Source organism: Buceros rhinoceros, unplaced genomic scaffold (assembly GCF_000710305.1).
Source record: "Buceros rhinoceros silvestris isolate BGI_N320 unplaced genomic scaffold, ASM71030v1 scaffold18684, whole genome shotgun sequence".
Taxonomy (NCBI): Eukaryota; Metazoa; Chordata; class Aves; order Bucerotiformes; family Bucerotidae; genus Buceros; species Buceros rhinoceros.
Genome location: NW_010407969.1, coordinates 50,194 through 65,597, shown reverse-complemented (window position 1 = coordinate 65,597; position 15,404 = coordinate 50,194). Strand labels below are relative to the sequence as shown.

Here is a 15,404-nt window from a genome sequence, read left to right as displayed (position 1 = left end):
TCTGCAGCTGGCTCCAACAGTCAGCCACCAGAACTCCCTGCTCTCCTCCCAAGGAACTCTTTCTTTGTTTGTTTGCTTGTTTTTTAAATAAGGGGCAAAAATACCGATAATAAAAATGTTATTGGAAGCTGTTGTGATCTCCAAAAAAATGGAGAAATGCAGTAAAACATTCCTGTCAGGAATCTCGGGAACTCCTTTCCTTAGAACAGAGCTCTGTGTGTTTGGATGCACTGCGTGGGCAGTAAAGTCTTCATGTCCTTCTGCTTAGCCAAGGTAACCCAAAAGGTCCTGGAGGTCTTTACACAGCAGACAAGTGGTGAAGTTGCTGCTGCTTTGGGGGTGCCAGCTCCAGGAGCGCCTGGACAGTCACAGCTACCTGTGTCAAACCCTTCTCTTCTAAAATATGTAGAGGCAAACATAATTGCTCCTGAATGGGGAACAAAACAAAGACAAAAACAAAATGGATGAAAAACACTCAACTGAAAAGAAAAAAAAAATTAAGCAAAAGGTGACTGAAATATGAAATGTTATGGACAGCTACAGCACGCACACAGGAATGGAATGGAATTTCTGCTTGTGACTAGAGAACTGGGGACACGACTGCTCAAAGAGGAGGCCCTGGGGTGGTAACTCTTGTGTTTGTGTATTGGAAAACTGTACAAATAAACTTGAAAAAGGATTGTGGGAGAAGCGGGGAATAGAGAATTGACTTCTATCTCTGCCCACACTGAAACAGCAGCAGTCTATGAAACCACAAGTAGATGAACTTAAGGAGCAGGAAAACTTGCTCCAAGGTGATGAACCTGCTGCCAGCCGGTGCAGGAGAGGAACCACAGCTTCCTTCTCAAAACACAACTGCCTGCGTGAGGGAGTCCTTGCGCAGTGAGGCTGTTTCGCTGCTAAACATGAGGAAAGATCTGCTTTAAAGCAGAGAATGAAACACCAGAATGTGCTGTGGAAACGCTGTGCAACAAGTCTAAGAGGGAACGTCATACTTAAAGCACTTCTCATCCCATGAGATGCTGCCCTCCTGAAGGCCTCCTGTCCATATGTACATGCTGATCTCTAGCATTACAAAAAGCCTTTGGAAGGATGAAACGAGCAGAAAGCACAAATAGTTTTATACAAGAAAAATAAAAAAGACTTGCTTCTATGTCTGACTGAAATAACTTTGATCATAGGTGTCGAAAATGCCATTTCTCCTGTTGAAGGCACTGAGAAATCGACAGTGTGTTCACAGACATCCCCCGGCCTGTGTGATGGGCGAGCTCACCTCGCAGAAGCGGCCCTGCCTGGGAGGGTCCCTCTGAAGCCATCCTGAGCAATAAGAGGAATACGCAACATGCAAAAGGAGGTTTCAAAGTGTTTATTAAGAATTGTGCTATTCTCAGTCTAAGGTGGATTTAAAGCCTCATCCTACGTAAGTCCTTGGCACATCCTGGCCGTCCTCACTCCACAACAGGAACAATACACGTCCCACAGTTCTCTGTATCAAATAACCAAAGCGTGTCCTTCCTACAGAGCTACAGAGATCATTTTTCACGTGTTATTTTCGCAGCATCCTGCATTTCTCCACTCTCTGAATCTTTACTGGTGTTTGATGTCAAAGAAATCCTTCAGCATAAACAGTGGCAGCCAACGTTTCTCCCGCAAAGCTCAGAGTGGAGAGAAAACCAATGAACCCAGACTGAAATTCTCACAGTAACCCATATAATCAGACTGAAATACACTTTTTTCCCAGCAAAATTATGTTATTTTGGAAAAAAAGTGTGCTTTTTGAGAAAATACCTGTAAACTTGGGCAAGTATACCTTATCTTTATTTTTACATATGCAAATAGATAAGGGGAAAAGCTTTGGAATGACTCCAGACCACAGACAGTCATGACAAACGGAATTTAACAACCAGAAGGCACTGTTAGTGTAAAACCCCTTGCAGCTTTTATCACAGTGTTCGTTAGAAGGTAAGAAACATTGGAACCGAGTTCGTTTTAGTTCATACCAGTAAGCAGTGCAAAAATAGCTTATTTAAAAATACACCAATCTCCCCTGTCAAAGGTCCCCTCTCTCCTCAGCAATGTTTTGCTTGGACAGAACGCTTTGTGTGATGTGGAAAGAGGGCACTGGCTCCTCTACTCACTCCTTTGTTAAATACTCGCTCCACGTTACAAGAGCTTGTGAGACCCACGTACACGTAACACATTTTTACTGGTAGCGACCACATCTGTAACTAAACTCCTGTGTATCTCGAACTGTGCTTCAGAGCCGTTGCCAGACTAACACCACGCACGCGGCGCGGATGAGCCATGGACTTATTTTCAGACAGAACAGAAATTTACTGAGAACACACTGGAACGGCTGTTTTACTTAACACTTACCTGTCCCTGGTCTCTGAGCAGAGTTCCCTGAATCAATCTACACTCTCAGGAGACATGGTCTTTTGCACGCTGCGTGGGGCGTGCCCTGAAGTTCTGAGCGGTCCCTGAGACATTAAAGCATTAAAGCACCAGCATGCTTTTCCTGGAGAGGGAAAAGCTTTGAAGCTTTGTGGAAGACTACCTGAGTTTTGTAGAACAGTGAAAAGTGATCATGCAGCCAGGACTTGCATTTCTGCAGCTGTATGTTACAGAGGTTTCTGAAAACGACAGGGTAAGAGGAAGAGGGAGTAAACACGGAACAAGCATGGGCTGGGGTGCCCACAATCAAGTGGTAACTCAAGAGGTTTTTGTTAAGTTTATCCAGAGGACAGTAAAATGCTGTGGCACTCTGTGGTGTATAACAGGGACTTAAAAGATTTTTTCCCTCTGTGCCAAAAACTTTTTCTCTCAAAGCTGTTGAAGAGATTAATTTCTCTGAAAATTTCCTGCTTGATCTCAAGTAGCTGAGGATTCACTGACAGTTATTTCAAAAATCCTCACTCAAAGTAATACACCACAGTCGACACGTGAGACATCAAATGCTCTCAGAAGCAGGATAAGGGACCGTGGGTAAGAAAAAAAAGAATCGGTTACAAAGTCCCGTGAACAAAGCTTACCAGACCATGTCTCCTAAGACCGTGAGATCTCATCAAGAACACTGATGTTGAAAAAAATACTTTGCATTGTTTAACATTTTTCATCAGATAATCCTCAAGCAAAGTGGGTGCAATTCCCATTATACAGATGGGGAAACTGAGGCACACGCTGACCATGCAGTTTTCCCCAGCACTACATCACTCGTCAGCGGTCTACAGCGTGTACCCACACATCCCTTGCTCTGAGAGGGCCCATGGAGAGCACCTCCTCCCTTGTAAAAGCATTTTATCTGCTGAACATGACACAGCAAATACATATGAATTATGTCACAGGTGGTCGTGTGGGTGTACCAACGTGTTTACACATTGTCCTCATCACCTCTGTCCCACCAGTGGGAAAGCAAGTACTTCATACACACAGTCTTGACACAAAACAAACCCCCTTCCCGAGCACCGGAGTGATGGAGGGAGGAAGCTGCAACACTATCCTTCAGCTAGAGAAAAAAGACCCAGCGATAGAACATACAGAGCGTTAGCATTAGAGTACAGTAAAACACCACAAAGCCCCAGAGCTGAACGGAAAGGGAGACAAGACTGGATTCTTCTGAATCTGTCCCCAGGGAAAGAAGAGTCTCAACTGTTCTTTTAACGCTGAGGTTTAGCTGAAGAATGTCAGAAGGGGAACAAAGATTGTCCTGTCCAGAGTGTGTGAGCAGGAAGGGAAAACAGACAGAAAAAAAAGGTCAGTCAGTTAGCCATAGCAACATCCACGAAGCAGTCAGTCATCAGACATCTCAGATAAAACCTGCATCTTCGAGAAGCATTATCTCAGCTGGCTGATTCTCACAGAGCAATCTGCAATGCTCCCACTGCATGGAACTCACTGAACACGGACATTTAGTGTTCAGGGAGGTGCCTGTCACCAGCACAGCTCGAACACCTAACAGCCCTTGTTGTTAAAAATGCAGCACTTCACACATGCCTTAGTGAAAACCATTTTTCTCTAGGGGAAATGTAGGGGCTACAGGGTTCTGAGATGCTCTTGACACCGAGTACTCACCAAAGCCCAGCCTCCACACATACCACAGTTAATGAAAACAGTGGGACAAGGGATTATTCATGGGTAACTGATACTTGAATGCGGTATCCTGCAGAAATATCTATTACTAATTAGAGTTTAAGTGTTCTGTAACTATTGCTACTGGGTATCTTTTCCCTCCCTTTCACACAGGTGACTGCTGTAGACCAGTGAAATCTAGATGCACTTAACCTGCTCAACTGTCAGTTTCTTTTGATGCCAAGTCCTATAGAAATGGCTGCTCCACTGTGTGCCTGTCATCAGCATTTTCTAATATACCCTCCTCGTAGAAGGAAAGTATTTCTACAGAGAGAGCCTTTTATTTTTGTAAATAGAATTTAAATGAAAGGAAATACCTGGAGACAATCTTTTCAAGAAAAATACAGGAGGCTGCCACGTCATTCTTGCATACGCATAACAGGTATCTTACGATCACATCTCAGTAGATATGTCACGTGGACATGTGAGAGCGACTTTAGAGTTCAGGTGAGGGTACTGCAGTAAGTTTCCCCAGAGACACCCTCCCTGAACCCTTCCAAATTAAAGCAAGAAATAGGAGAAGTTCAGGAGGGTCTATACACCTAGACAGTAGGGGCAGCAGAGGCAGCAGCCGGGGTCCACACGGGAATTCCTCTCAAGTGTCTTTTTTTGTTTGCTTGTTTTTAAAAGTGGGTCATTTCAGTCATCTGCTCTGTACTTTAATCCCACTAAAATCGCAACTTCCTATCTGAGGGAGCTCTACACAGCGAAGCTGGGAAGGAATTGAACAATTTTACCCCAGGTGAATTTATATTGTGCAGTTCTGCTGGGAGGCAAAGTCTGAAGCTTCCTAGGGGACCAAAACAGGGCAGGATCGCAAAGTACTAACGATCACTTACAACTCCCTAACACGCTCCAACGTGATTCACCACTGAAATGTGAGATTGCCAGGCAGCTCAATAAATAAACGTGCTCTAACGCCTGCAGGTGAAGCTACCTGAAAACACCAGAACATACGGCATGACTGACTCAAGAGCTTGCTGTTCGAAATAGCTGCGAAATGAGTCACCGGGTCTACCTTTCCCTTTCACAATACAAAAGAAAAAACCAGCACCTATAACAGCAACGCTAATGCTTAGCAGTGTAAGAAACCAAACCAATTAATGAACTCTGATTAAGAATTAAGAAAAATAAAGAAAAATGTGACATATCAAAACTATTTGTACTGGACAACTGCTGAGCAAGACAAAGTGGAAAGGACAGGACAGCATAAATCAGGATGACTGGACTCAGGTGGGCTATTTTACAGGGTCCCACCTCCCAGCTCTTCCAGGTTTCAGCAGGGGACAAGGAATACCAGAAGACAGACTTCTACCACTGGTACATAACAGAAGAATCAGGATCTATGCAAAGATAGCTACCATCAGAGAAAGGCCAGCAATGCTACGACTTGTTGGTAAGACAGTAAAGACATCCACAGAGGAGAATCATTCTGAAGGAACACAAAAAGCTCTGGGATAAAAGTAATCGCATGCAAAACATCATCCAAATTCTATCCCAGTTTTAAGCTGTCAAATATCTAATCTCGAGATAATGTAATTGTTTTGATAGAAATAGCTTGCAGCTCTTAAGGGTGGCTCAGCTGCATCAACTATTATGAATGTGAGGCAGAGAAGTAAGTGAATCAGACCTCTGTCTGATAAACGGTGTCTGACTTCATTCTGCTCTGGAAGACAAAGCAAGGGAACTATGATCTACGCTGCAAGGCATCGCTTATACCTGCAACCTTCTGAACTTGCAATCACTCAGTTTTCATCCGATCTTTCAAAGAGGGTTTTTTTTTCCTGAAGCATCATACAAAATGGTACCTGAAACGTTCTGTCAGGAGAGCAGAAATACGTACCTGAGGCACTCCAATCCTTCTGCAAGCATCCAAGAAGTTCTCCACGTTCCGTCTGCATTTTGCCATTGTAAGTTTAGGCTGCAAAGAGGTAAAGGAGGCAGACACACAGTGCTCTTAATTGGCTGGATTTTACAAGTTCTTTACTTTTTATTTAAAGAAAACTCTCCATAAACATCTTTGCCAAAAATATACTGCACTGACACAAGCTTGTCTAATTCAAAGCAGGCTCTGTTGAAGTTTGCTTTTCTCTAGAAAAAAGCCCAAATTTCAAAGTTATTTAATGAAAAGCTAATTTATGGATGCTGAATATTTTTTTAAAAAGACAGTTCTAAGTTGTGCAATATTTATACATGTGATATGTAAAACTGGCTAACACTTTCAGTGACTAGAGTATGATTATTTTAAAAACATATTTTGACTGAAACACAACAGAGATGGCTCCCATGCTATGATTTCAGAACAATTTCATGATATGAAGAAATCTGGAATCTGTTCTGGATTAATACCAAGTATAATACCAAAATATATAAATTTCAAACCATATTTTGATAACAAAGAGATAAAAATATGAAGGCTGGATGAAACCAGAAGATAATGGAAGAAGACTGAAACCAAAGCTTGCTGCTTGTCAGCCTCGTGTAGGTGTGTTTGATGTAGCTGAATTGCACTCACTGGCATTTTTTCCACACAAGCTTTTTGCTACAGTCAGCTTTCACACCTCTACACACATACCACAGCACAGGCTCTGTCTTGCTTCCATTCTTGAAGCTCATTCTTTATTGGTTAAAGAGACACAAGCTTCCTGCTCCTCTGAACAAGCTACCCACAGTCTCCATAGCAGCAGGCAATAGCGTCTGCGGGTTCAACACTCCTCTGTAAGTGGTGGGGTTTCTGCTCTGTCCTCTCAGTGTGCCCTATTTCCCCACCAAGAAAGCAGGTTAAAGGGTAGTGATGACTTATTTCTCCCAAAGGACGAAGGGAATACAAAGATCACATTGTGACTGAGGAATGACATGACGCCTCTTCTGCTGCTGGAGCCGTGCAGCTAAAGGCTGTCTCTTCCCTGGGATTTATATGACAAAGCCATGATCTGATTCCTAACACAAGACATTCAACGGCACGTAAAACCAGGCCACTGGAAAGATATTCTCAATGATGCAAGTCATCTGAACAGCAGCTGTATGCTTTAATGAGTCTACAATCTGCCTAAAACGCTGGCGTGTCCAGTTCAATCGTTTTCAAAGTAATGGAGATCTGCTGGTGCACAGTGATCCAAGGGGGAGGAACCACAACGATACAGCGGGCAGCCCTGTAAGCACCAGTTCAAATTCCAACCAATACATAGACTGACTCCAGAAGAAGGAAAAGCAAACAAGACATGCATGTTTCCACTTCTGCCCCAAGAACAAACTTTGTTTTTTTCCTTATTCGTACAACTTACCAGTGTGTAACAAGCGATCTGCCTGTCCACACCACTTTCAAATAGCAGACCCTAAAGATTTTCACTGAACTTTGACTTCCACAAATACGTAGTAGGTAAAAAAAAAAAATCTGTCATTATTTCACAGCTCTTGACCCTTCTCTAGCTCTGTGCTTTCTACATGATACACGGTAATGCATCCAGAAACAGATCCATCTTCACTGCTTTCCAGAGACACCGCAGTTAAGGGAGACACTGTCGTGTAGTGAGATCCTAAACGTTGTACAGAACATTCTATTTCCTTACTCTGTGTTTTCCTGAACTTCTCAAACCTTTTGATCTTTTGAAATATCCTATTTCAGTTCTCATGCTGAAATGCTTCTTATTTCACTAGTTTTCATGTTAACATAGAGAGCACCTGAAAACTTTTTCTCACAATGTTAGAAATGACTTCATTTAAATTTAGAAAACCCCCAAATGTAATAGCTTTTAAAGGCACTATAGACCTTTTTTAGACAGAACAGATGGTTCTTTTTTTGTCATGCATGTTCACAGAGGAGAATGCTGGATTTAGCATTTGTCTGGGTAACAGGACTTTGCTGGCTGTTCTTTTGGACACCTGTAAAATATTACCATTATCACATACTTACAACAGCAGGTGAGGGGACGTGAATGCTGGGAACAGATCGGGGACGCACGTGATTAGCTAAATGGCACAGAACGACACCGTCGGTGAGAGCTGCTCCAAGATCACTGGGCAATGACACTTTCAACCGTGATTCTATATTCTGTAGAAAAATGAACACAGACATACAACAAGTAAATGGTGGTTTCCTCCAACTGTTTCACTCTGCAGAACATTTTATAAGTGGCAGAGTGCTCTGTCCATCCTCGTGACATTTCCGGTCAGCTTTCTGAATAACATCAAGGAAAGCCTGGTGCAATACTGTGGTCCAGAGATGACCACAATCTGGGAGCAGCTGACTTCAGTGATGAACAATTTTCATTGTACAGCACAAAGGACTACTACAGCCATTATTAAAAAATAATGGTAATCGGGGTCTAGGAACATTATTCCTAACCCTACATAGTCTCAGAGAATGGTTCAGCCAATGGAAGTGAACATACCTGTCTTTGTGGGTTGGAGGACACCACAGTTAAAAGTCAAGAAAACATTTTTGCTTGTAAGGAAAACCCTGAACTACGTGGCATAAATAGTTCTACAAAAATGAGGTAGTCAGCATTTGTGTAAGGGAATTAAAAAAAAATTCAAGGATTTTAATCTTATTTCAAATGCTGCATGAATTTCACTGAAGCTTTAGCTGCTTTTAAGTGTTAAAAAAAAGATTTAAGCTTACACAGGAAGTAGAACAAGAGACAGACTACTTACAAAGCACTCTGGTAAGAGGCTCTGCAAAGAGTGCCAGGTTTAGTTTTGTTTTAAGATAACTTTCTCCTTTCAGAGAAAGGAGATTGTCCTTACTTTAAAATTTACAAAAAAGAAGGAATTCTCTGTCCATCTGGGATGCTTATGGCTTTTAAAATCAGCTTTAACAAGCGGGAATTCTTTTTTCTTGGAGAAGTTCAAATAGCTAATTAGAGCATCTCAAGGAATCCCTTCATGCTCTCCAGAAACAAGCCGGGCAAAGCATGGGGCAAGTACCTCAATGCCATGTGGCATTTTCAATATTCACGTGTATTGTCATTGTACCTAGGCACAAAGTAGGCATATGAGTATAAGGAATATTTGTGCCTAAGATGTTATGCAGTTAACTAAGGATAAGGCAAGAATCAGTAGATGGATCCAGAGCACACAAGGAACTGAGCTGTCAGCATGACTGGCAGTAGCCTCTGCACTCCATCTGCTTTTCTGCGGGCTTTACAGCAAAGAGGAGTTTTAAAAAAGGGATTAAAAGAAAGACAGTAAGGCAGCTTTCAAAGGAGTTCCTTACAAGTGCGAAGGCTGATAAGGAAGAAAGCAAGCACACATTCATTTCAAAAGCAGAAGCAGGAGTCAGCATAGTTATTCTTACAGAATCTGAAGCTGACTTCACCCACCACAAACCCCAAGGCGAAAGCCACTTCATCCATCTGAAAGAACCACTCAGGCTGGACTGGGCCATTTAGTTTTTGTTTACTATGCACTGTACCGGTTCAGTGAAATCGGTCCAAAACACAGGGACAGATTTCGCAGGGTGCACACAAGGCATTTACCAAGATGTCCACACCCTGGCTCCTGGCAGTACTTACCTTACGTAGCTGCTCTATTAGCTCCAGCTCCTCCTCTCGCTGTTTGGAGTTTTTCCTTACTCTGGGGTCTGCAGAATCATTAGCAGGAGACAAGGCACGGGTAGAAGATGAAGAAACAGCTAAAAAAGCAGCATCAAGAAAGAAAATCACTAACCACAGTTTGGCTGCTCATCCGCCAGTGCTGTACTACACATGCACACAGAAGGTTCCAGAATGGGTGCAGTGCATTCCTCTTCACTAATCTGCTTCTTTCATTTGATTATTTATCAAACTAATGATCGACCACTCTAAATGAGGTGTTCTTTCACACTGTTTCCTTTCTGTTTAGATTCTGTTGGATAATAATCATTTACAAAGGAGGATAAAGCTTTGCCAGATGGAGGATGTTGAAACAGTTCAGTCTTTCTACAGAAATTGCAATTCTGCTATATGAGCAATCAAAATTTATTGATCTGACTTCATCAGTTGTTGAAGGCTTTTGGGACATTTCCTTGGTATCTTTTTAGGTTCTCTTTAGGAAGAACAAATTCCCACAAATATGACAAAAGAACATTTCACAGCTCGAAATAAAAAACTGCCCTTTCACTAAGTATTTAGTGTCACGTGTCTACAAATGGAACTCGAGATTGATGATAATGACCTGAAGTAATAGAACAATGCAAAATTTGGGTAATGCAGATGTTAATGTAACTTGGCAAAACTAGCTGCTTTCTGAGCTATATAACCTACCTTTTTTTGCTTCATCCCTGACAGCTGCTCGGAAAAGGAAACTCTCAGGTCGCTGGGAAGGGTTTCTATAGGAAGGCGGGGCTGCATGGCCAGGATATGGAGGGGAAAGGTGGACTAAACAAATGTGGAAAGGCACAGGAAAGGAAAGGAGGAAGAAGGAAATGGTTAGAGTTTAATTAGGAAACGGGTTCAGCAATGTGGTAATTAAAAAGAACAAACCAAAAATTTTAACATAATAATGACAAAATAAATGAGAGCCATGCATGGTAAAAGCGCAGAGCAGGAAAAGGCACTTCCAAGGACACTTGCATGCAAAGCACATTCCAATTCCATACCAATTCCAGCAACTGTTCTGACTGTTGCTGAATGCATCTGTGTGCCAAAGCCTGTAGGAAGGCCTAAGCCAGCCCAACCCTACACCCTGCCTGAGGACGTGCTTCACACCCCTGCTGTCTCTTCCCTTAAATGTTTCTAAGGGGACTCAGATAACTGGGAAAATTCTCAAGCACAGCAGTGCCACATACAGAGATGGGAACAGATGCTCCCTTCTCTCCATAGTACAAATAAGCAAGCAGGCATTTTGATTTTATTTTCAGAAATCATTCTTCCTTTCCCTGTTACCTGTCTGAGGGGTAGGTGAGCCAGGGGAGATGGTAGATCTGTCATCACTCTGTGGACAAAAAGCAGAAGAGTATAAATAGTCCTCATCTCGAATAGCTGGGACTACATTTTAATTTGCTATGTTTTTAAAAAGGCTCCATCCATTTCAGTGTGTTTCAGAAAAAAGAACAGAATTGTGAAAAAACACAGTATGTTGTTCCCCAAGTCTCATCTCTGCAGAAAGTGATAGATTTTTTTTTCAGAAATGACAATTGTTTTTTTCTGAGGAAAAAGTGATGAAACAGCACTGACTGTGCAAAGACAGATATTTGTTTACTCTTCCTTCCAACTAAAGCTTTCAAAGCACTCTTTGCAAAGGGGACACAGAAAAACAGATAATCAAATAACATGCAGAACTGGCATTACGGCAGCACTGACGCCTCTTTGACAGCTTTACTTAATGCTGAACTGCTGTTTACTGAACATCACCCCCCCCAGCAAAACCCTCTGTGGTTTTGCTACAGCACTTATACAGACTAAGGACTTGTTGTGATGAATGCATTCAGTATAGCAGCTTCCACAGACGAGAAAGAAACACAGGGTATCTGTAGTTGAAAGTACACTGGTAAAGAATACAAGAGCACTTTTGAAGAACTCAACTCGTCAAGAGTAAATGATCTTGTACAGAAAAAGCAAAATCAAAGACAACCAAGAACCCCTCGCAGCAGACTGGTTACCATGTTTTGATAGCTTAGGCTTCCTGTAAACACAGCCCAAAGCTAAGATGAGGTAATACCTACTACAGTTTAATCAGGTAGATCGGATTCATACCCTACCTGAACTTTTGATTAGAAGCTGACAGACCAACACCTGTTAAAACAGATGTGTGGATCCAAGAGTTTTTTGTTGGCTTTACTGGTGAATGATAATAGCAAGAGGTACCTTGACAGGACTGAAGGTAGAAGCATTAGGCAGGGTAGTAGCACAGCTTTCTTGATTCAACCCTGAGAGTGACTGAATGCAGAAAGAAAGAAAGAGAAGGCAGTAGCAGTGTTAGGAAACAGCTGACAGGTCATGCACAAAGGTGGAATGCAGCAGACAAAAAGGAAGAGGTCACGATCATCACATTCTCAGGAACACCCCACAGACAACAGAAACACACTTGCTGAACTACACTCAGGGCCTTCCTACACTCCTGGTCCTGCCGGCTAGTAAGCTTGGAAGGTGCGATGTTTCTTTTACACACAACACAGTGATGTCAAAATCAGAACTCATAACAGTAAGTGAGGTAAAAGCTTTTTAGCAACACCCAATGTAACACCTATGTCATGGGACAAAAGGAAATTTAACCCTACAACAGTTCATTCTGAGCCACTATTCAAAATAAAGAGCTTTCTTTTTAATGTTTCCAGTGATTTACACACAGAGTAAGATTCTGTGGGTGGAATCTAACTCTTGGGAAAGGGTCAGTATGAAGAGTTAGTGTTGTCACAAAGTGCAGCCAAATTTCAATTATAACCAACATCAAAACTAACCAAATAAACAACCTCTCATGTTTACAGAACAGGAGCTCCAGCACGCCAATCTGTCACTGACAGGTGGATCTGGAAGGCCAAATTCTCTGTCTCATTGAAAGCACAATCCAAACGTTAACATTTGAGGACTGAGTGACTCCAGAATGAAACTGTACTTTCTGAAACAGCACTCAAAGAGGCAGTTCAGCACAGGAAAAGAACACCAAAGTAACACCTAAAATCTCTACACACGTGAACAGCACACCTGGGCGAGTTAGTATTTAAAATGATCAACAACTTTTCTGCCCCTTGAGAACAGTACAGACAGGAAGGACTAGAAGAAGAGGATATACTCAGGGCAAGCCTTAAATACAAACATCTTTAGGCGCTATGCAACTGATCATTAAGACAGCCTCTTTCTCCACACCAGTGCTGAGCAAAAACCAGGATTTTTTTTAAGAGTTTCAAAATATCACTTAAGCAAAACACTGGCTAGTTTATGAGAACAGTAAAACAAAACAGAAGTAGGTGGTCTGTAACATTAACATTAACTGTTTATTCCTGTATGAAAAGAGCAAGACAACCTTGATGCAGACTAACAAGAAGTCATTAGAATCCATGTACCCAGCAGTGGGCGATGGGAAGGGGAACACAGCACACCACAGGGTAGGACAATCACAACAGCAACACACTGCATGCTCTTCACCTGTTTGCGAGTCCCTGGCCTTCTTTTAATGGTATTGGTGTTACTGTCAATCTCAAACACAAAGAGAGGCTCAAAGCCATTCTGTCAGGGACAGCAAGGAAAGAAAGAGAGGGAAGAAAGGAAGAAATGAGGCAAAAAACAACCGTAAGAAAAGGTAGCCACAAAACAAAAAGAACCAGGTTGCTGCCATTCAGACTGACCACACTACTGCACATGCTGCACTTGGCCTCTAGGTCTAGCACTGAAGTCAGAGAAATCTCCCCGTGCCAGAAACAACTGCAGATACAGGGAGTGCCAAAGCAGAGCCCAACCAGAACTCTGCACGAACCAAATAAGGATATTTTAAGGAAATTTGATTATTAAACCTTTGAATATAAAAATGGATGCCAACGGTCTGAGTGAAGACTCTAGGATACAAGTTAGCACAATTCAAGTCCTGCTTACTTTACCCATACCATTATCATTAGTAACACGCTGGTGCCTAAAAGCCTTAAGACAAAACCTTTCAGAGATCCCATGTACTAACAGCAAGATGGCCTCAGGCCATGCTGAGACCAAAAGAAGAAAACACAATGCAAGGAAGGGAGCACAAGGCAGCAATGACACAGAGGTTCTGAAAGAACGAGGTCATGCCAGCTGCCTGGCGCTTAGCAAGTATGTCACGGGCTTCACAGCAGAGAAACTGAGCAGCAATCTGAGAGAATGTTTTGGGTGTTTTTTGCTTTCACAGAACTCACCTTGTAAGGGACAGTTTGGGAGAAAACAAGGTATTTGGAGAAAAAAGAGATTCATAAACAACCTAGGCTGAAATCATTAGCCAAGTCTGAAGCCTTGTACTATCTCAACAAGTAATCTCAACTGCAACGAACAGGACTACCACTGTGAGACCAGCAAGCAGGATATGACTCATATCGAACTTTGAGGTATATAGCACATTTTTTAAGAGAGGCCAGTGATTACAATTCTTTAGCAGTGTTTCAGTTAGTCTGGCTATTACAAGTCAACACACAGAAATCCACCACAGTGCACCATAAAGCACTACGGCCAAACTCCGCTTCTAAGCGCAGGTATGTAAAAGCAACTTACAACTGAACTGAACTGCTCACAGTCATCCTGTGAGTTCACACAGACTGGCCTGAAACTGTTTACAAACAGAAGAAAATGGTCAGAGTAACCTACACAATGTGTATACATTTTAATTTTAATTAGTGATGAAAGACAAGACCACCAACATGATGCAGGAATTCAAAAAGGAGATTCACAACTTAAATTTTGGTTTTAACAAAGTTTTTGTTAAAGCAGTAACAATACCAGAAGAGGGAAACAGTAAAATAACAGAAAGCTCTCTTGCCTTCTAACTACACATTAGACTTCCTATGTTTTAGATCTTTCCCTTAGATCTGGGCTGAAAACATTGCTTGGAGCCAAAGAAAAGCAACTGCTCAGTTCAGAGAGCTGTGATGTAAGGAGGGAAATGCTGAACAAAAGAGCTTTTACCATACCTCTATGTAATATCCTCCCCTTTTGCCACAAAGTGTTATTCCCGCACCATAAGGCTAGTGGCAAATCTAGCAGAACTTCTTTTTTTTTAAATTTTAAATTTACTATCTGCAAGTTTCAATGTATTAAAGCTTTGTAAGGTAAAGCTTACACTACTGCATGCAGTCTTTATGCAGAGAGAGAAAAAAAGAAGAAACTATGTAAATGGAAAATGCGTTCTGAAAACTGCCATTAGCAAACAGAATTTTGATATGAAATGCCTCTATACTTTGGTGGAGGGAAAAACTATGCTCAGAAATTAGATGTGGCTAAATTTCAAATCCATAAGGACAGGGAAAATGTCAAATGAAATGCCACAGAATATAAAAATGTAACAGTAATTTCAACTCCTATGAAAGACTAATAAACTAATAAACATTTTCATGTTATTACCATAAAAAATACATTTGTGGAAACAAAAATGCTCCAAATTCATGAGCCAGCAAAGGCTTAATGTTCCAGTGACAATAATTACCAGAAACAGCTGCCCTGGCATATGTCATCATTAGACACAGCGTGTATTTCCACTACAAAACAGAGCTGCAGATCATACTTCAGCAGTTCAAAAACCCAGTATTTCATATACTACTGTAGTTTAGTGCTGCTGAAACACACAAGGAATCAAAAGAAAAATGAACAGATAAATTATTGCTTTCAAAGCTGGTTCAGTCTTTC

The 15,404-nt window shown here is 41.8% G+C and overlaps 1 protein-coding gene across 1 annotated transcript in view; it reads right to left on the bottom strand.

Moving 5' to 3' along the window:
* Positions 1 to 298: 298 nt before the first annotated feature.
* The window catches only part of LRCH3 (leucine-rich repeats and calponin homology (CH) domain containing 3), a gene marked incomplete at its 5' end in the record, with an annotated part of 36,611 nt that continues 21,505 nt past the window's right edge, over positions 299 to 15,404 (bottom strand). Inside the window, 6 exons of the mRNA XM_010134715.1 lie at positions 299 to 427; positions 5,972 to 6,049; positions 8,042 to 8,179; positions 9,642 to 9,760; positions 10,992 to 11,040; positions 11,913 to 11,984. Of these exons, the coding sequence (XP_010133017.1) occupies positions 299 to 427; positions 5,972 to 6,049; positions 8,042 to 8,179; positions 9,642 to 9,760; positions 10,992 to 11,040; positions 11,913 to 11,984 (585 nt within the window). The remainder of the gene's footprint in view (positions 428 to 5,971; positions 6,050 to 8,041; positions 8,180 to 9,641; positions 9,761 to 10,991; positions 11,041 to 11,912; positions 11,985 to 15,404) is intronic.